Genomic DNA, 22,604 nt, shown 5'->3' on the forward strand with positions numbered 1-22,604 from the left:
AGTGGAAGCTCTATCTACTTGCTCTCTGTGGTTGATATTAATGTGGTAATCAAGGGCGGTTGCTTGCTTTGGTATTTTTTTGTGTTGTTTTGCTTTCTTCCGCCAACACCTATACAACAGTGTACAACATGTGGTGGGAGTTGAGCCTCTTGCCAGTGAGACAGAGGGGAGTTACCAGCAACAAATGGGCCAATAATAATCAGGACCCAAATACAACAGGAGAGTCCACATAACTCACAAAGGCCATGCCTACAGCATCCAGATCAGGAGATTAAGGAGTCTGCACCACTGGGTCCCACAGGTGTCCTAACATACAAGGCTACTCCATAAAACAGAGAGTCAAAGTAGATCAATCTAATACATAGAAACAAACACAAAGAGACAACTAAAATGGGGAGACAAAGAAACAACCCTTAAATGAAGGAAAAGGAGGAATCTTCAGAAAAAAAACTAAGTGAAATCAAGGCATGCAATTTATCAGACATAGAGTTCAAAGTAATGGTTATAAGGATGCTCAAGGAGCTTAGAACTACAAGGAACATCATGGGACCTACATTGGCATGACAAAGCACATAGAAACCTTGAATAAGAACAAGTTGGAAACGAAGAATGAAGTATCTGAAATGAAGAATACAGTAGATAGAATTAAAAACAGGCTAGACAAAGCAGATGATCAAATCAGCAAGTTGAAAGAAAAAGTAGAAAAAATCTCCCAGTTAGAAAAAAAATGAAAAAGATTAAAAAGGAATAAGGATAGTTTAAGGGAGCTTTGGAACAATGTGAAACATAACAATATTTGCATTATAGGGATTTCAGAAGGAGAAGGAAAGAAGCAAGGGATAGAATACCTGTTTGAAAAAATAATGACAGAAAACCTCCCTAACCTAGTGAGGGTAAAAGTCATGCAAGTTCAGGAAGCACAGAGGGTACCAGTGAAAATGAACCCAAAGAGATGAACCTACTCCTAAACACATTACAATTAAAATGGCAAAATTTAAAGACAAAGAGAGAATCTTAAAAGCAGCAAGAGAGAAACAACTAGTAACATACAAAGGAGCTCTGATAAGACTGTCAGCTGATTTCTCAATAGAAACACTACAAAGCAGAAGGGATTGGTACAAAAAATTCTAAGTAATAAAAAGCAAGGACCTGAAACCAAGACTACTCTAAACAGCAAGGCTCTCACTTAAAAACAGAAGGCAAAATAAAGAGCTTCCCAGACAAAAGAAGGCTAAAACAGCACACCTCCACCAAGACAGTATTGCAAGAGGTGCTAAAGGGACTGCTATGAGGAGGAAGGTGGGGAGGCGAGCAGGAGGAGAAGAAGAAATAGAGAGAGGACCTGGGAAACACAGATACAAAGAGAAAAAATGGCAATGAATAAGTGCCTATTGATAGTAACCTTAAATATAAGTGTTTTAAATGCTCCAACCAAAAGACACAATGTAGCTGAATGGGTAAGAAAACACAACCCACCTCCTTCTCTTTCTCCCTCCCTTTTCATCTCTGTAACAATAAGTAAAATACTTCTTAAAAATTAAAAAAAAAAAAGAAAAAGAAAACATGACCCGCACATATGCAGTCTACAAGAGACCCACATCAGAACAAAAGATATACGCAGGCAGAAAATAAGGGTATGGTAAAAAACATTCCATGCAAATGGACATGAAAAAAATCTGCTGTAGCAATACTTATATCAGACAAAACAGACTTCAAAACAAAGGCCATAACAAGAGACGAACAGTCACTACATAATACTTAAGGCAGTAGTCCAACAAGAGGATATAACTTTTGTATACATATATATACCCAATATAAGTGCACCTAAATATATAAAGAAAATATTGAAGGACTTTAAGAGACAGTCAATGTAGGGGATTTTAACACCTCATTGTCAACAATGAATAGATCTTCCAAACAAAAAAATCAACAAAAATATGGTAAAATCACCCTGGCTGGTGTGGCTCAGTGGATTGAATGTCGGCCTGCAAACCAAAGGGACTCTGGTTTGATTCTCAGTCAGGGCACATGCCTGGGTTGCTGGCCAGGTCACCAGTAGGGAGTGAGCAAGAGGCAACCACATATTGATGTTTCTCTTCTTCTCTCCCTCCTTCCCCCTCTCTCTAAAGATAAATAATTAAAATCTTTTTAAAAAATACTGCAGAACTTAACATCCTAGATCAAATGTACTTAATTGATATGTGTAGAACATTTGACCCCAAAGAAGCAAAATACACATTCTTCTCGAATGCGCATTGATCATTCTCAAGACAGTCCACATGGTAGGACACAAAACAAGGCTCAACAAATTCAAGAAATTGAAATCATATGAAGCATCTTCTTGGATCACAATGGCTTAAAAGTAACAACCAACCTCAAAGGAAAAAAACTAAAAAATATTCAAATATATGGAGGCTGGGTAAATGTTATTAAATAATGAATAGGTTAAAAATGATATCAAGGAAGAAATAAAAAAAGTATCTGGAAACAAATGAAAATGAACATATACAACAAACAAAAAACCCAGGGAACAAAGTGAAGGCAGTCCTGAGAGGGAAGTTCATAACAATACAGGCCTACCTAGAGACTGAAAAATCACAAACAACCTAACTCTACACCTACAAGAACTAGAGGAATAACAACAAACAAAGCCAAAAGCAGCAGAAAAAAAGAAATAATCAAGATCAGAGCAGAATTAAGTGACATAGAGACTAAAAATCCAATTCAAATGATCAATGAATCCAGGAGCTGTTACTTTGAAAAGATAAACAAAACTGACAAACCATTAAAGAGACACAGCAAAATGAAAAGAGAGAGGACCCAAACAAATATAATCAGAAATGAAAGAGAAGAAGTTACAACTGATACCACAGAAATAGAAAGGATTGTAAGAAATTACTAAGAAAATCTATTTGCCAAGAAATTGGACAACCTGGGCGAAATGGATAAATTTCTAGAAACATACAATCTTCTAAAACTAAATCAGGAAGAAGCAGAAAACCTAATTAGACCGATAACAACTAGCAAAATTGAAACAGTAATAAAAAAACTACCAACACATAAAAGTCCTAGATCTGGGCTTCACAGGCAAATTTTACCTAACATTCAAAGAACAACACCTATAGTTCTCAAACTATTCCAAAAAATTCAAGAAGAGGAAAGACGCCAAAACTCTTTCTAAGAGGCCAGATTTACCTTAATCCCAAAACTAGGTAAGGACACCACAAAGAAAATTATAGGCCAATATCTCTGATGAACATAGATGCTAAAATCCTCAACAAAATACTAGCAAAGCAGACCCAATGATACATTAAAAAGATCATTCATTATGATCAAGTAGGATTTATCCCAGGGATGCAAGGATGGTACAATATTCACAAATCAATAAATGTAATACATCACATAAACAAAAGAAAAGACAAAAATCACACAATCATATCAACAGATGCAGTAAAAGCAGTTGATGAAATCCTGCACCAGCGGTGGCTGGTGTGGCTCTGTGGATTGAATGCAGACCTGTGAGCCAAAGGGTCGCCAATTTGATTTCCAGTCAGGGCACATGCCTGGGTTGCAGATAAGGTCACCAGTAGGAGATGCACAAGAGGCAACCACACATTGATATTTCTGTCCTCTCTTTCTCCCTCCCCTTCTCTCTAAATAAAATCTTAAAAAAAAATAAAATCCAGCACCCTTTTATGATAAAAAAAAAAAACTCAGCAAAGTGGCAATAAAGGAAGCATACCACAAGATAATAAAGGCTGTATATAAAAAAAATCTACTGCCAACATTATATTCAATGGGCAAAAACTAAAAGTGTTTTCCTTAAGATCAGGAACAAGAAAAGGGTCTTGCTTTTAAGACTCTCATTCAACATGGTGGAGCTCCTAACCACAGTGATTAGACAAGAAGAAATAAAAGGAATCCAAATTGGAAGAAGTAAAACTATCATGATTTGCAGATGACATGACAGTGTACACAGAAAATCCTACAGGTTCCACCAAAAAACGACTCACCTAACAAGTGAATTCAGCAAAGTAGCAGGATACAAAGTCAATATTCAGAAATCAATGCATTTTTGTATACCAATAATGAACTATCAGTCAGGGAAACTAAGAAAAAAATCCCACTGACTATAGCAACAAAAAAATAAAAAATACAAAGTACCTAGGAATAAACTTAACTAACCAAAGAGTAAAAGACTGTTCTTAAAGAACACTGAAGAAAGAAAGTGAGGAAGACACAAACAAATGGAGGCATATACCATGTTCATGGATTGGAAGAAGTAACATCATTAAAATGTCCGTACTACCCAAAACAATCTTTAGATTCAATGCAATTCATATTAAAGTACTGATGGCATATTTCACACATCTAGAACAAATATTTCAAAAATTTTTATGGAAACTAAAAAGACCCCAAACAGCCACAGCAATCATGGGAAAGAAGGAAAAAGTAGGAGGAATCACAATACCTAACATCAAACTATATTACCAGGCCACTGTAATCAAAATAGTCTGGTACTGGCATAAGAACAGACACATAGATCAAGGGAACAGAATAGAGAGCCCAGAAATAAATCCATGTCTCTACAGTAATTAATATTTGACAAAGTGGGCATGAGCATACAATAGAGTAAAAATAGTCTCTTCAATAAATTGTGTTGGGAAAACTGGACTGGTACATGCAAAATAAATAAATAAAACTAGACCACCAACTTATACCACATAGAATAAATTCAAAATGGATAAAAGATTTAAACATAAATAGTGATACCATAAAAATCCTAGACAAAAAAATAAGTAATAAAATTTCAGATATCCCACATAGCAATATTTTTGCCAAAATAGCTCCTAGGGCAAGGGAAATAACAGAAGAAATAAACAAATGGGACTACATCAAATTAAAAAGCTGCTGCACAGACAAAGAAATCATCATCAAAGTGACAGGAAATGACGTATAGAAGAACATATTTACCAATGATACCTCAGACAAAGGTTCGATCTCCAAAATGTATAAGGAACTCATATGATTTGATACCAGGAAGACTAACAATCCAACTTAAAAATGGGCAAAACATCTGAATAGACACTTCTCCAAGGAGGACATACAGAGGGCCCACAGACATATGAAAAAATGCTCAATAGTACTAGCCATTAGAGAGATGCAAATTAAAACCACAATGAGATATCACTTCACACCTGCCAAAATGGCTATCATTAATAAATCAACAAATAACAAGTGCTGGCAAGGATGCAGAGAAACAGGAACCCTAGTGCACTGTTGGTGGGAATGGAGACTGGTGCAGCAGCCACTGTGGAAAACAGTATGGGATTTCCTAAAAAAATTAAAAATGGAACTGCCTTTTGACCCAGCAATTTCTCTGCTGGGAATATGCCCTAAAAATCCCAAAACACCAGTTCAAAAGACCTTATGTACCCCTATGTTCATAGCAGCACTACATACAATAGCCAAGTATTGGAAATGGCCCAAGTGCCCATCAGGAGATGAATGGATTAAAAAACTGTGGTACATTTACACAATGGGACACTACATAGCAGAAAGGAAGAAGAAGGAATTCCTATCCTTTGAGACAGCATGGATAGAACTGGAGATTATCATGCTAAGTGAAATAAGGCAGTCATTGAAAAACAAATAATATGTGATCTCACTTATAAGAGGAATCTAATGAAATAAAAAAATGAAAACAGAACCAGAGACATGGAAACAGGGGACAGACTGACAACTGCCAGAGGAAAGAGGGGAAGGGGGAATGGTGAAAAAAAGAGGTAAGGATTAGTCAATGAACATAGGTGAGTAACCCATGGACATGGACAACAGTGTGGGGACAGACTGTGGGAGCAGGGGTGTGCTGGACAGAGGAAGGCAAAGGTGGGAAAACTGGTAGACTACAATAGAATAAACAATAAAAAAATAAAAATAACCTTTAGGGATCATGTTGGTATACAGTCAATAATCAGAATACATAAGAACTACAAGGCCTGTCCAGAAAGTATACAGCCATGTAATATGAAAAATAGAGACGTTTATTGAAGAAGATACAGGAAATATTGTACATAAGATAATGACACCTCAGTCCCCTTTAAAGTAGGCACCTTGGGACCTCACACAGTTCTCCCAGTTGCCATTAGCTACCCCATCATATTTTCCTGAATCTCATCAATGTTCTGAAATCTATTCCCTCTCCTTTCAAAGGTGATTTTAGTTTTACAAAAAGCCAGAAGTCACAAGGTGCCAAATCTGGGCTGTAGGGGTGCTGAGTCACATGGGTGATTTGATGTTTTGCTAAAATACTCTTCATGAGACATGATGCATGAGCAGGCATGTTGTCGTGATGAAGCTGCCAATCACCAGTTTCCCATAGCTATGGCCTTTTGAATCATCCAAATAGTTTCCATAGAGGAATGTTCAAGCTTAATGCAAAATTTGGTGTGTATTTGTTGCTTTACTTACTATGTAATTTTGAATGCAACAGCCTCACAGTACACCTGCTCACTCAATGGCATCTACCACCCCCAGTGCCTAGTACAGTGAAGCCATCATTGTTCATGGATGCACATTCCAGTCCACTCTCCTTGGCCACCAGATTACACTGATGTGGCACAAACCATTCTCGACATGTTAACAAATGGCTGGACTTTTTCCAGACAGACCTCATATACCCTGTCATATTTAATTTATAAAATCATTCAAATAATCAAAAAATTATCAGGAAAAAGGAGTAAAGGAATTTTTCACTATAGTAGTATGAAGAGATCTGAGAATTGTCATTCTAAAAATTAGTTATAAAACTGAACAAAATTATAAAACCTCATTTCATGGTGCTGGATATGCACTAAAGACAAAAATAAATGGAGGGGCACACTCAACAGGAACTAGAACTTCAGGTAAGAGCACCAAGAGTCTTTAGCCATCTAGTCACAGGCTACTCCCATCCTCCAACCCCTCCCCACAGAAGTTTGACCAGGCCAAGGCTGTCAGTGAAAACCACTACCTTTGCTGCCAGAGGGAACTGACTTGATTTGGAGCAAAAAGCCAAGAGGCATTGTCGGCAAATTAGCAAATTCAGTAGGAAACAAACAGCAAACCTACAAATCTGGTAGTATGAGGCTCCCATTAAAGTATATTAGTTTTCTATTGCTGCTGTAATGAATTAGCACAAACTTGGCAGATTAAAGCATCACAAATCTGTTATATTACAGTTCTGTATTTCAGGAGTCCAAAATGGGTCTCACTGGGCTAGAATCAAAGTGTCAGCAGGGCTACGATCCTCTTGGAAGCTGTCGAGGAAAATTCATCTTCTTGCTTTTTTTTTCCAGCTTCTAAAAGCTGCTCACATTCCTTGGCTCATGGTGCCCTTCCTCCCTTTCCAAGACAGAAATGCTACAACTCTCTGACCATTCTCTCAGAGGCACAGCTCCCTCTCAACTCTGACTCCTCTTCTGCCTCCCTCTTACACTTTTAAGGACCTTTGTGATCACAGTGGATTCACCCAGATAACCCAGATTAATTTTTCTGTCTTAAGGTCAGCTGATTACCAACCTCAATTGCATCTGTAACTTTAATTTTGCTTTACCATGTAACCCAACATACCCACAATACCATACTCTCTCTATTTGATAAAACCACCAAACAGAAAACCAGTTAAGATAACAGCCTTATCAACTAACTTAACCTAATGAACATTTACAGAATACCCCACCCTAATAAGAAACATTATCCAAGATAGATCAAATACTATACTACATAAAGGAATTAGAAAATATCTCAAAATGAATAAAAACAAAAAACACATATCCAAATTTCCTACATGCAGTTAAAAGGGAAAATCATAGCTTTAAAACAAATCCCTCTACTGAAAAAGAACAAAAAACTCAAATCAATAATCTAAGTCTTTAATGAACAAAAAGAGGAACAGGAGCCCTGGCTGGCGTAGCTCAGTGGATTGAGCGCGGGCTGCGAACCAAAGGGTCGCAGGTTCGATTCCCAGTCAGGGTACATGCTTGGGTTGCAGGCCATAACCCCCAGCAACAGCACATTGACGTCTCTCTCTCTCTCTCCCCCCCCCTCTAAAAGTGAATAAAAAAAAAGAAAATTAAGAGGAAAATCACATTCAAAACAGCATAAAAAAACTAAAAAGCATAGAAAAAGATTTAACAAAAGGAGTACAAGATTTGTACATTGCAAGCTTCAAAACATTGTTGAAATTAAAGATCTAAATCAATGGAGAGGCATTTCATGCTCATGGACTCGATGACTCAATATTTTTTAACATGGCACTTGTTTCCAAATTGATCTACAGATTCAAGACAACACAATTTCTATCAAAACTCTAATAGGCGTCCTTAGAGAAACTGACAAGATGATTCTAAAATTCATATGGATATGCCAACTTTTGACTGAGAATAGCCAAAATAATTTTTTAAAAGAAGATCATAGTTGGAGAACTTCTACTACTTAGTATCAAAACTTAATTATAAAGCTACTGTAATAAAGATAGTGTGATACTGGTGTAAGGACAGGCAGACAGAATAAAAGTCCAAAAGTAAACCCTTACATTTACGGTCAATTCATTCCAACAAAGGTGCCAAGGCCATCCCAAGGGCAGTCTTTCCAATAAACAGTGACCAGATTTTTAAAATATGGTATATCCATACAACAAAATATTAGTCATAAAAAACAATTACTGATACTTGCTACAGCATGGATGAACTTCAACATTATGCTAAAGAAAAGCCAGATCCAAGTTTGCATGATTCCATTTATAAGAAATTTCTACAAACAGCATATATCTAGAGACAGACAACAAATCAGTGATAGCTGGAAATGTTCTAAAACTGGGCTGTGGTGATGGTTGCAGAGATGTGTCAATGTACTAAAAATCACTGAAATGTACACTTATAGCAGGTGAATTTTGTGCAATATAAACTATTCCTCTAAGCAACTGTATTTTTTTAAAAAAAGGAAAAATTAGGAGTTTCCCATCCCTGTAGTACACAAGCAAAGACAGAATGAGCTCCTAGCAGGGATGCTACAGTGGAAGTCTCCATGACCTTCATCCTTGACCTCACCGTACAATGCTAAAAGCTTATGGCCTTTTAACCCAAAGTGCTGGTTTATGCATTTTTGTGCCTTTTCCCAGTTACAGTTCATAAGGCTATAAAAGAAAGAATATTTGTGACAGCCCTTCCAAACATTTCACTTGCAAAACACTCAAAAGAGAATACAGAATGTTTTCACCTTGCGTCCTGTAAAAGCAGCTCGATGAAGCGGTGTGTCTCCCATGTCATTCAATACATTTACTTCTGCACCAGCCTAGTAAATAAGAAAACTTTAAACATCCTTCACGTATTAAGAAATATACAAATGTGAAAATAATCTCTTCGAATATATTAAATATTTCTTTTTTTAAAGATTTTATTTATTTATTTTTAGAGAGGGAAGGGGAGAGGGGGAGAGAGAGAGAGAGAAAGAAACATCAATGTGCGGTTGCTGGGGGTCATGGCCTGCAACCTAGGCATGTGCCCTGACTGGGAATTGAACCTGTGATGCCTGGTTCGCAGCCTGCACTCAATCCACTGAGCTACACCAGCCAGGGCTATATTAAATATTTTAAAAATTATTGTTAATGTTGATTGGTTGTCGCTAGTAAAAATAAATGCATTCCATAGTAAAAGTAAATAGTAAACTTCCTGAAAGGTCAAAATCTATCTGATAAGTAGAAAAACAAAAAGCTACCTTCCTTTGAACATCTATACACCTTCATTCAACTTTAGAAACGGTCATATTTTTTAAAAAGGCAAACCATTTCTGAATGAAATACCATATTTTTGCCATCAATTTAATAAGTTTTCAGAGGTAATAAAAAGGTGACACCATTTAAATGTACACATCAATTTTGAGATGCAACCCAATTTCAGAAATTCCAAGCTGTGAAAAATTATTAGTCAAAAAATTGAGAAATATGAAGTCTTAAATTATACAGTACTCATTAAAAAACTCTGAAATTATTTTTTAATTAGGATGTGCTTTGGTTATTTTTGTAACTGTTATGCTCAAAAAACTGAAAATCCATAATATTTTCAATAATTCATATGTCCACTTTTGCAATTTTAAAAAGTCGATCCTGTAAAAATCACAGTGTGGGGATTGACTGTGGGAGCAGGGGGTGGGCTGTGCTGAGGAGGGCAAAGGGGGAACAATTGGGACAACTGTAACAGAGCAACAATAACACTTTTTTAAACTTGAAAAAAAGCTAATACTGTACATAGCAAATGGCTAAAAAATAGAATTTTAATTAATCACATTAACCTAACTCATATATTTAGTAAAAAGCAATTAGTGTCTTCAGTGAGGAGCCATTGCTTTGGAAAAAAAAAAAACATCATGACTCAGTAGGCTTCCCTAAGACTTTTGTAATTTCCATAACAATGTTATATTTATTTAAAAATTAAAGCTATAAATATACCTCTAACAGATCCTGAACCACTTGTCTATGTCCAAAATAGCATGCCAGATGAAGAGGTGCCCAGCCCAAATTAGACTTACTTCTTCCTAAAAATGGAAAAAACAAAGTATTTTTAGAGATAATTTAGGTGATTTTATAATAAAATTAACTTCTCTGTAACAGGCTACTTCAGTACATTGGCCAAAGGCTCTTTCACACTGCACTGCGGATGAGTGGCGGCCACTAGACGTGGGAGAGAGAAAAGGTAGTGAGTTTAATGGACTAGCACTTGCAAGGCCCAGGTTCTGCGGCCAGGGTCCTAAGTCGATGTCCTCATTCCTAAAAGGGTGGGAGGAGATATGAAGGGTTACTTTCAAATGAGATGATCACAAGTGGCTGCTGATTCTAAGGTTCTGAGTCTAACAACCATCTCGCTGTCATCTAGTAGATGTGATGTTCTTGGCACAGTATTTTCATGAAAAGAACCTCTCTTTGGAAAACTATAACATGGAAGTGTTAAATTGATAAGGAATTTTTCCTGAAGCATTTGGGAAGCTGTTAGCTCAGTAAATAGTGACTGGAAATGGAGTCTTGACTTCAGATAAAATCTCAGGTAATGAGGATATTGGGTTGCTGGAGTCCAACTAGATAACAAGAACCAAAGTTAAAGGCAATGAAATGTGAGATCCTAGCAGCAGAGCTGAGAAGAGGTATAAAACAAAAGAGTGTTGCAAAAACTAAAGCAAATAAACTAATTCAATTTAGAAAAGAATAAAAAAGAACGGGGCAGGGGGCTGGTGGGGGTTGTGCACTATAGCTCAGAGTTCCGATAGCTCCAAAGGCTAACCAGAATTCCACATCAAGCTTGAGTGAATACAGCCCATCAAATCTCCAAAGCCTGGCACCCTGGAAGCTCTATCAAAGTCCCAGGGGGCACCCCTGGGGAGGAGTTGGAGCTTTAATGCCTGCCTTCAGCTCCGGGATTTGAGCCAACCTCGGTCACCAACCTGTGTACCCAGAACAGGCCTCTTACAACTGTCCCTGTGATAGTTTGCCATTTACCCGAATTTCCACATCTGTTGTCTCTTAAATATGTGCCCTCTGGAGAAACCAGAGAAAATAAATCCTGGAGCCTCAGTCTATTTCAGGAACATTTCTTTTACCTTCTGTTCTTAACCGAAACCTAGCTTGTACTGACAGTGATTCTCCTTTACTCCTCAGGTGGAGCCTCCTCCCATTCACACACCCACTGCACACCCACTGGTCCCCACCGAACAGAAGTCACATGAACTTCCCCATCAAAACACAACACTGTCTTTGGTCAGTGACTTCACTCACATTACAACTCCTCCTTTATGATTTCTGCCAACAAGCCATGACTACAGCACCCCCAAACACTTCTTTGCTGCCATCTAGCAGCCTCCCAGTGGTTTATCCCTCACCAACTCACTGAGCAACACAGTCTTTCCCCCCACCTCCCCTGACAAATCCTGCCGCCATCATAGGGGTGTCTACCACTGTTCAGTATCCCAGCCTCTATTTTTCAGCCTCCCTCATTTCCCACAAACTTTGCCTCTGCTCAGTGTTGGGTACTTGGTCCTAGAGCCTGGATGTCATTACCATCTCTGAACTCATGAACACAGAAAGCCCAGTTTTCCCCAAACATCCCACTTTCCAGCTTGTCACAGGGGTATACTCCCAGACTCATTTCTCAACTTCATTAGCCTTTCAGTTCTCAATTACTTTTCATGAATGTAAATACCCACATTGTCACTTCCTTCAATAAATCTAGCATGTATTCCTTAATCCCTCATATCAGCATTTCTTCACCAATATCTTTAATATCCTTGCTTCACTGTCTTTGTCACAGCAATCCAGAAAAACCCCAATGTCTAATCAATATACTAGCTCCACTTTTCTATAACCATGCTTGGGTTGCTAAACAGTGACCAAAAAAAAAAGTAATAACAGAATCCTGTGGATTCGTAGCACCATAAATTCAGGATCTCGTACCCTCCCCACTGCTTGGCAATTCTTTTTATAATGCTCTATTTGGGTGTCTCTCCTACATTCCACAAGAGACAGTTCAATCCTTCACTATTCTCAAGCCTCCTACCCACACACTTCCCCATCAACATGACCTCATCTCTTAGCTTCACATGAGAAGCAGCTTTCATAGAATCCCCTGGGCTTCCTGGCACCAAATTGACCACTGTACCTCTATCCCCAGGCATTCTTCCATCCTTTCCTCCTGATGTCTAAGACCAATCCCTCTTCCTGGATCCCCCTCTTTCCTGCTGCTCGGGCACTCCTTTTTCTCCTTTGTCTTCAACTTCTCTCCCTTCAATTGCAAATAGAAAGGAGGAAGTAGACACTCTGTTCAGTTCAGTCAGCAAAAGCAACACACTCCTCTCAGATCCCGTGCAGTGCCATCTACCAGCTACTGTCCTCACTCTCCCTGCCCACTCCCAGTCTTCACTTACTCTTTCCAACTTCCTTCCTTCCCATCAACTCCCACCACACACTGTAGACTAGGTTCACCTCCCACCACGTCATTAAAATTGTCCTCAATTGTTATCAGTAAATGCTGCTACCAAATCCCAGGGGTGCTTTCCAGCTGCCACCGTATGGCAACAATGTTCAGGATTGGATAACATGACCTCAAGCCTCTCTGGCTCCCACAGCCCTATGTTCTCTGAGGTTTCCCTCACTGCCCCGCCACTTCTTCCGAGTGTGCTCTGGAAACTCCACTTTCTCTGGTTAGTCCTTCATTATTGGTATCTCCAATAATATCTCCTGGCCCTTTCCCATCACCTTGTTTATATGCTGTCAACCTCAAAATTCATATTTGCATTTCCAACTCTCCACTAGACACCTGCATTGGAATAATACAAAAATATCTCCTGCTTGAAAACTACAAAGCTGAACTCAACTGTCTTCTTATATACGCACATGCACACACAAAGTCTACCTAGTCCCCTCCTGCATTTGTTTTCACAATAAATTGTCCCATGATTCACCTTGTTTCTCAAGTGATAAATAAGCATTACTCTCACCTGCTTTCTACTTTTCACCACTCCCACTGCTTCGCCTCCCATGTAACCCATAATGGTCTCTGCTAACTCACTATAACAGCCTGTGAACCGGTCTTCTCACGCCTAGTTCCAAATGGGATTCTGGATAAAGAAATCAAAATTTCCAAAATCCTAAATTATTTTTAAAATACTACAAATGTTCTTTATATTCTTTATTACTTACCAAGGATATCCAAAATTTTTGTTCAAGAATAAGAAATATCATGTTCAGAAAGAACATTTACAAAGAACAATGCCCTCTATAGAATACAAAAACCCTAGGAAACATCAGCTATGGTATTATGAGTAATAGTCAAGTAGATAACTTCACATTCAGACTTGCAGCAGAGTGACAAAACAGCACAAGACAGAATCAGGTATTAACACTACCAATATAAGTTCTAACACTGCTTCCGAAACTTAGTATTTCTTGGAAAACAACTCATAATTTAGGTAAAGTATACTATGCATATAAGCACTTTAGTATTTATTTTATTTGCAAGAATGTCTCACCATTAGCAACATACACTTATAACATGGTTATAAGCAAAATTAATTAGATCCACTTTTGTGCCTGCAGCCTAGAAACGATGATCTTAACCTTCAACTGCATGAGTGCTTCCTTCTCTCACTTTTGACTTGACATCAGTGGGTATCTTCCAACCAATAATATTTCTATGTTGGTTATGTGAAAAGTAATATAAACAGTCATTTAAAAATGAAGTTGGAGCTGCCTGCCATCTCAGAGGAAATGCCTTGCATTTCTTACTCCTCAAACCTCTGGAATATTATTTTCCTTTCCTTCTCACTGTCTGTTGTATTGTTGTCACAACAAAGAAATTTCATAGGGGAGGACTCAAGTATGAATCGTACTAACCTGTTCTCCAGGCAGACTCTCCAGAAACTGACAGCTTGAAGATATCACCAGACAGGCATCATTTAAACAAACTTTATTGTGGGTTACATGCATGAGGTAAAAGCTATTGTGAAGAGACTCTTAGAAGCCCAAGCTGCAAATTGGTGGGCATAAGCCAAGCATTTAAAAGTAATTAAGACATTTACTGCCTTAAAAAAAAAGAATGTGGTCATAGATAAGTTGGTCATGGAACAGGTTAGATGGCACATCCCCCCTTAGGTATCAGTTGGGCCCCAAGATTAACTAAAACCATTAATGTGCATGTAATAAAAAACTGGAGATTTTCCCTCATCTTGATAGTGTTGGCTTTTTGATCCCTGCCTTTCAAAAGTGCATGTGTCAATGTGCATTTGGCAGTCCAGCTACCTGGGGCTTTAGATTAATATCTTTTTTTTTTTCGTCTTTTTGTGCAGCTATAACAGCTCTCAAGAAAATTTGTCTTTAACGTGAGACTTTTACCCATTAAAAATTTCTCCCTTGGGAATTCTAGTTACTATATGTACAAACATTGATTCCTTTTCTTGTGCTGTTTTAATGAAATGGGCGAGTTTAGCCAAAATAATTTAAATAATTTAGCCATTCAAGGAAAGCTTTCTTTGAAGTCCACCTCAAGCCTGTTCCCCCTTTAAAAGAAAGGATTCCAAACCTCTCAGAGTCAATGTAATACATTCTTTGATTGATATGCAGAAACTTCTAAAAAATAAGAATCACCAAAAAAAAAAAAAGTTCTAAATGGATTTGAAAAGACTCAGCCATCTAACCAGGTGCTCTAAAATTTCTTACTGTTTGTCCTGCCTGAAACCTGGTCAGATATTTTAAAGAGTTTAATAATCATGATCAGAAATTTGACAGAATTTAAATGTCTAACAGGATATTTTTAAAGCTTCCTCAGCAAGTCCTCGAGCCTTCCAGTGGATGATCAGGAATGTAAACAGAGTCCACGACTGTCTGAGGTTAAACAAACCTGAGGGGGAAACATGGGAAAGAACCTTTTAAAGAGCACAAGTTGCTGAAAAGGTTTCCTTGAATAAGCAGCACATGCAGACGCATATACACACACACACAGAGCCTCCCTGCAGATTGTTTATCAAGGATAAATACAAATCTTAAAAGTCTTCTCTAAAACTAGCAAAAGCCTTACCCATATGAACAAAAAATTACTTCAACTGTTATAAATGAGAGGATTTTAGCCTTATTGTACCTGTCTCATGGCTGAAATTTTAAAAGCTAAACTATCAGGTCTCTGGGTACTCTGTCTATATATGTGTGTATATATATCTACCTCTAGAAGATACTGATAAAATTGGTTTCTTAAGAGCTCTGTTTAGAGAAGATGATGGTGGCCAAGTAGGTGGAAGCTGAGTCCACTTGCTCTAGCCCCCACCTCAGATTCTCAGCTGATCTTCCAACCAAAAAAACCCTGAATAATCAATAGAATCTTAGCTGATATGGAGATCTGAGCTAAGGAGTACAGAAGATACTTCACAATGGGCACACACAAGACGTGGTGGGGGTTGTACGTGCCTTGGTAGGCACATTGCAGGCCTGACTCCCCACAGGATAACCTCTCCATGGGCGTAGGTCCTGTGCATCTCCGAGTGGGAGCTGGGCCCAAACCACCCAAAATGGTCTCCTACAGAGGGGACCCAAATATATAATATCAGAAATGAAAGGGGAGAATTTAACTGATGCCACAGAAATACAATGGATTGTAAGAAGTAACAATGAACAACTAACTATATGTCAAGAAACTGGACAACCTGGGCGAAACAGATACCTTTCTAGAAACATACAATCTTCCAAAACTGAATCAAGAAGAGAAAGCCTGAATACACCAATAGCAACTAGTGAAACTGAGCATTATTTAAAAAATTCCAAGCACACAAAAGCCTTGAATCAGATGGCTTCACAGGTGAATTTTATCGAACATTTAAAGAACTACTAACTCCTATCCTTCTCAATCCGTTCCAAAGGATTCAAGAAGAAGGAGGACTCTCAGACTCTATTTACAAGACCAGTTATTATCCTAATTCCAAAACCAGGTAAAGACACAACAAAGAAAGAAAACTTCAGGCCAATAACTCTGATGAACATAGATGCCAAAATCCTCAACAAAATATTAGCAAAGCAAATCCAACAATACATTAAAAAGATCATACACCATGATCAAGTGAGATTCATCCCAGGGATACAAGGATGGTAAAATATTTGCAAATCAATAAATGTAATACACCACATAAACAAAATGAAGGACAAAAATCACATGATCATAACAATAGATAATGCAAAAGCATTTGATAAAATCCAGCATGCATTTATGATAAAAAACACTCAGCTATGTGGGAAATAGGGAACATACCTCAACATAATAAAGGCTGTATACAAAAAACCATAGCCAACAATATACTCAATAGGAAAAAACCAAAAGCTTTCCCCTTAAGATCAGGAATAAGAAAAGGCTGTCCACTCTTACCACTCTTATTCTCCATAGTACTGGAAGTGCTAGATAAAGCAATCAGACAAGAAGAAGAAATGAAAGGCATCCAAATTGAAAAGGAAGATGTAAAACTGTCATTATTCCCAGGCAACATGATAGTGTACCTAGAAAGCCCTATAGTCTATACCAAAAACAACTCAACATAATAACTGAATTTGGCAAAACAGCAGATTACACAGTCAATATTCAGAAATCAATGGCATTTTTGTACACCAACAATGAAATATCAGAAGGAGAAACTAGGAATAAAATCTTATTCACTATAGCAAGAAGAAAAAATAAAGTACCTAGGAGTATATTTAACCAAGGAGTAAAAGACCTGTACTCAGGGAAACTAAAGAACACAGAAGAAATTAAGGAAGACACAAACAAATGGAAGTATATACCGTGTTCATGGACTGGAAGAATTAACATCATTAAAATGTCCACACTACCCAAAACAATCTTTAGATTCAATGCAATTCATATTAAAGTACCGATGGCATATTTCACACATCTAGAACAAATATTTCAAAAATTTATATGGAACAAAAAATACTCTGAATGGCCTCAGCAGTTGAGGAAAGAAGAAAAAGCAGGCAGAATCACAATATCTGATATCAAACTATACCACAAGGCCACTGTAATCAAAACAGTCTGGTACTGGCATAAGAACAGACACATAGATCAATGGAACAAAACAGAGAGCCCAGAAATAAACCCAAGTCTCTAAGGTCAATTAATATTTGACAAAGGGGGAAAAACCATAAAATGGAGTAAAAATAGCCTTTTCAAAAATGGTGTTGGGAGAACTGGACTGGTACATGCCAAAAAAAAAAAGAAGAAGAAGAAGAAGAAGAAGAAGAAGAAGAAGAAGAAGAAGAAGAAAAGTAGACCACCAACTTACACCACATACTAGAACAAACTTAAAATGGATAAAAGACTTAAACATAGTGACATCATAAAAGTCCTAGAGGAAAACATAGTAAAATTTCAGATATTCCATGTAGCAATGTTTTTGCCAATATATCTCCTAGGGCAAAAGAAATAAAGGATTAAATAAACAAATAGGACTACATCAAATTAAAAAGCTTCTGCATGGTTAAGGAAACAATCATCAAAATGAAAAGGGAACTGACCATATGGAAGAAGGTATTTACCAATGATACATCAGACAACGATTTGATCTCTAAAATATATAAAGAACTCATACAACTCCACATGAGGAAGACAAACAATCCAATTAAAAAATGGGAAAAGGACCTGAACAAATACTTCTCCAAGGAGGACATACAGAGGGCCCACAGACATGAAAAGATGCTCAGCATCACTAGCCATCACAGAGATGCAAATTAAAACCACAATGAGATTATCACTTCACACCTGTCAGAATGGCCATCATTAATAAATCTACAAATAACAAGTGCTAGCAAGGATGTGAAGAAATGGGGACACTTGGTGGGAATGCAGACTGGTGCAGTCGCTGTGGAAAACAGTATGGAATTTCCTCCAAAACCTAAAAATGGAATTGTCTTCTGACCCAGCAATTTCACTGCTGAGAATGTACCCTAAGAATCCTGAAACACCAATTCAAAAAGAACTAATGCACCCCTACTTTCATAGCAGTGCTATATACAATAGCCAAGTGCTGGAAACAGCCTAAGTGCCTACCAGTAAATGAGTGGATCAAAAAACTATGGTACATTTACACAATGGAATGCTACACAGCAGAAAGAAAGAAGGAGCTCCTACCTTTTGCAACAGCATGGATGGAACTGGAGAATGTTATGCTAAGTGAAATAAGCCAGTCAGTGAAAGACAAATACCATATGATCTCACTTATAAGAGGAATCTAATGAACAAAATAAAGTAACAAACAAAATAGAACCACAGGCATGGAAACATGGAAGAGACTTACAGTGACCAGAGGGGAGAGGGTAGGAGGATAACAGCAGATAGAAGGGGAATACACTAGTTAAAGAGCATGTATGAATGACCCACAGGCATGGACAACAGTGCAGGAGTTGACTGTGGGAGTGGGGGGTTGGGATGGGTGGGGGAGAGCAAAGGAGGAAAAATTGGGACAACTATAGTAGAATAAGAATAAAAAATATCTTAATAAATAAATAGCTCTGTTTAATTGACTTAAAGGAATTGAGTGCTTATACCAATTAAGAAATATAATAGAAACTAACCCAAATATTCTTCAAGTTCTGAAAAAACATCTGGTATTAAAGCCAACTTAAGTGTATTGGTTTAATTAAAACAGACATATCTTTAGAGTTATCAGAATGAAGTATGATACTTTTATTCTACCTAATAATTCAGTACAATAAAATTTTCATAATCTAAGCATAATTGTTAAGAATAGATATAATGAAAGATTTTTCAATGAAACTTTGCAATTATGTGATATCATATATGTACTTAAAAATAATTTCCCAATATCTTTTGGTATCTTGAAATTTTAAAGTTATGCTAGCTAAATTGAATGATGGACATCTGAATGTTTAGATCATTTCCAAGTAAGATAAAATATTGAAACATTAATTGCTAAATATGCCTAATTTACCTACTTTTGGCTTTTTAGTATTACAGAAACTGAAAGATAAATATGGGTTTATTAATAAATGCTTCATGTCATATTGAAAGACTGTACTATTAAAAGGGGAACACCTTCCTTGAAATTATAAAATGTATTCATAAACTGCCATTCTGAAATAATACTAATGTAAGTGTTTAGAATTAGTTTAGGGTTAAAATTTTTTTTTTAAGATTCTACTTATTTTTAGACAGGGGGAAGGGAGCGGAGAAAGAGGGAGAGAAGCATCAATGTGTGGTTGCCTCTCACACACCCCCTACTGGGGACCTAGCCTGAAACCTAGGCATGTGCCCTGACTGGAAATTGAACTAGTGACCCTTTGGTTTGCAGGCCGGCACTCAATCCACTGAGCCACACCAGCCATAGCAGTCCTTTTCCCATTTTTTAATTGGATTGTTTGTCTTCCTGGTGTGGACTTGTGTGAGTTCTTTATATATTTTGGAGATCAAACCATTGTCCAAGGTATTGTTGGCATATATGTTTTCTCATGTAGTAGTTGGTTCCCTTTTTATTTTGCTGATGTCTTCCTAAACAGTCTTTTCTTAACCTGTAAGGAACTGAGATTTTTAAGAAGGAACCCTAAAACATTTCAAAGAATCTCTATCTCTCTCTTTATTAAAGGGGAAAATTAAACTAATAGACCTATTTTGAGATGCTAAAATTACATGGGAAGCCCTGTAAGCAAGTAAGAAATAATAACTATGCTGTATTTCTATGCACATATTATTGTTATTAAAATGTTCTACATTTTTAAAAAAGACTTCATATATTTTTAGACAGATGGACAAATTGGGAGACAGCAAGGGAGAGAAAGATAAATGTATAAGAAATGTATCAGTCAGTTGCCTCTCAGATGCCCCCAATTGGGAGCCTGGCCCCAAACCCAGGCATGTGCCCTGACCTGGAATTGAACTATCTACCTTTCGGTTTACAGTCCACTGCTCAATCCACTGAGCCAAAGTAGTCAGAGCTAAAAGTTTTATAAAAATTTCTGAAAATCTAAAATGTCTCAATATATTGTTTGTAATTCCAGCTGTTATCTTAAAATACTGTGTTGCAAAGAAAAGCAAATTTATTCATCAATTACATTATAATCAGATCTTTAACCATGTCATTTGATGTCTTCGTCATTTACAGAGAGTTGATGTCTCACTCTCATGATTTTTCAAGTATGTTTCATCTTTAGGGAGATTCATGGAAAGGACTTTTGATACACTAAAATTCAGGTTTCTGATAAACCTTCAGATCATACCATTAAACTAGGTGAGGATTTTCAGAACTCATAGGAAAAATTGGATTCATACTAAGACATGACCAGACAGCTTCAAAGAACAAAGATGAAATCATGGAGTATCCTCAGGAAAACTGGCCTGGTCTGCTGTTCACAGGGTTCCCAGCAGCCTTACCAGGAAGACCTGTCCATTTAGATTCCTTGCTTTTGCTGTGTGATTAATTAAAGGAAATGAAAAAAAATAAGTACCTCAATTTATAACCAGGACATTATGTGTACAGGAAAAGACACCATCAAAAGGACTCTTTACAACCAAGATGGAAAGGACCCTATCAGGTATTTTTAACCAATAGATGTATAGGGACAGAAAATTTGATGTTAGAAATTACTAAAAAGTGCCCTGGCTGGTGTGGCTCAGTGGATTGAGTGCCAACCTGTGAGCCAAAAGGTCGCTAGTTCGATTTCCAGTCAGGGCACATGCCTGGGTTACCAGCCAGTGCCCTGGTTGGGGGCATAGGAGAGGCAACCAATCGATGTGTCTCTCACACATCAATGTTTCCCTCCCTCTCTTTCTAAGAGTAAATAAATAGGGTTTTTGAAAAAAAAAAAACATTACTAGCAAGTGAAGCAGACAGCACCTGTTGTGGCCAGCTAACCCACAGGACAGCCTGTGGCTAGGACTGTATAATCTACACTTTCATTTTTCCTTTTTCCTCTCTTCAGTTCCTTCCTATCTCACAAATAATAGGAAAGGCCATCAACTCACTGTAGTAGTTATTGTTTCCTTTTTCACCTTGATTTCTGCCCAGAAAGAGAACTCAGCATGGGCATCATCTTTAAACCTACTTCACAGGTCAAAACATGCAACAGGCTGCACACACAGCTACCAAATGCCTGGCAACGCCAACCCCAGCAAAGGTTCCGGATATGGAAGAATGCTTTTTCCTTGGGCAGGTGTTGCAATGAATGAATACATAATTAGAAATGTAGTGAAAACCTTAAGGGATATCACTGGAGCTACCACCAAAACAATAACCAGTCAGGAAAAATGTTTCAAGTCCCTTGCATGGGTTGTGTCAGGTAACTGAATTGCTCCAGACCATACCCTAGCTGAACAAGGTAGGGTCTGCCTGGTTGTTAATGCCTCTTGTTGTACTTGGGAAAATGTCTCTGGTGAAGTAGAGATGGAACTAGATAAAATCCAGGCACAAATAGGATGGGTAAAGATAGTGCCCACTAACACCTCACGGCTCTTTGGTATCTCTAGCTGGCTGCCCTCCGGTGTTGCCTCCTGGTTCTGATTTATTCTTCAAAAAGGACTTAACATTTTGTTTATTTTAAGAATTTTTCCTATTATAAAACTTTGTTTTTTCATAGCTCAATATTACAAAGAGACCCCTAGGATATTGGCACTCAGCGCTGTAAGATAATCACTAAGACCTAGGGAGACTTCATTTGAGAAATTCCAAGAGACCACAGAAGATGTTTGCCCAGAAAACAAACCCACTTTCCTTCCTAGGTGAAACATGACATTCCCGGAAAGAACTTTCCTGGAGACAAGGGACCACTGATGCTTTTAATAACCAGTCATCAGTGTAACTTGCTTGTGATTACTTTCCAGGAAAGATCTCAATCAAAAGGGAGAAATGTAAAAAAATAATATACCCAGAGTCCCTTTAAAATGGTGTTGAAGATTCCATCCAGAGTAACTCTTAGCACATCTTACTCTCAAACCTCTGGAATAATAAAATTTAGCAAAATGACCCTTGGATGGGGCCTAAAGCAGCACTGTATTCCAACTAGGGATGAAAATTAAATTATTCTCTAGAATGAGCATCAC

At 37.6% G+C, this 22,604-nt stretch overlaps 1 protein-coding gene across 3 annotated transcripts in view; it reads right to left on the bottom strand.

Annotated features, from left to right (window-relative positions):
• The window catches only part of OSBPL1A (oxysterol binding protein like 1A), a 207,322-nt gene that overhangs the window by 171,211 nt on the left and 13,507 nt on the right, over window positions 1-22,604 (bottom strand). For 2 of the 3 annotated variants that reach the window (XM_045849885.1, XM_045849884.1), the window contains 2 exons: window positions 10,487-10,572; window positions 9,259-9,333 (listed from right to left, as the gene is read on the bottom strand). In XM_045849885.1, coding sequence (XP_045705841.1) covers window positions 9,259-9,333; window positions 10,487-10,572 — 161 coding nt within the window. The remainder of the gene's footprint in view (window positions 1-9,258; window positions 9,334-10,486; window positions 10,573-22,604) is intronic. The other variant, XM_045849886.1, reaches the window with a different exon arrangement.

This window comes from Phyllostomus hastatus, unplaced genomic scaffold, assembly GCF_019186645.2.
Source record: "Phyllostomus hastatus isolate PE091 unplaced genomic scaffold, TTU_PhHast_1.1 phas_contig_80, whole genome shotgun sequence".
Lineage (NCBI taxonomy): Eukaryota > Metazoa > Chordata > Mammalia > Chiroptera > Phyllostomidae > Phyllostomus > Phyllostomus hastatus.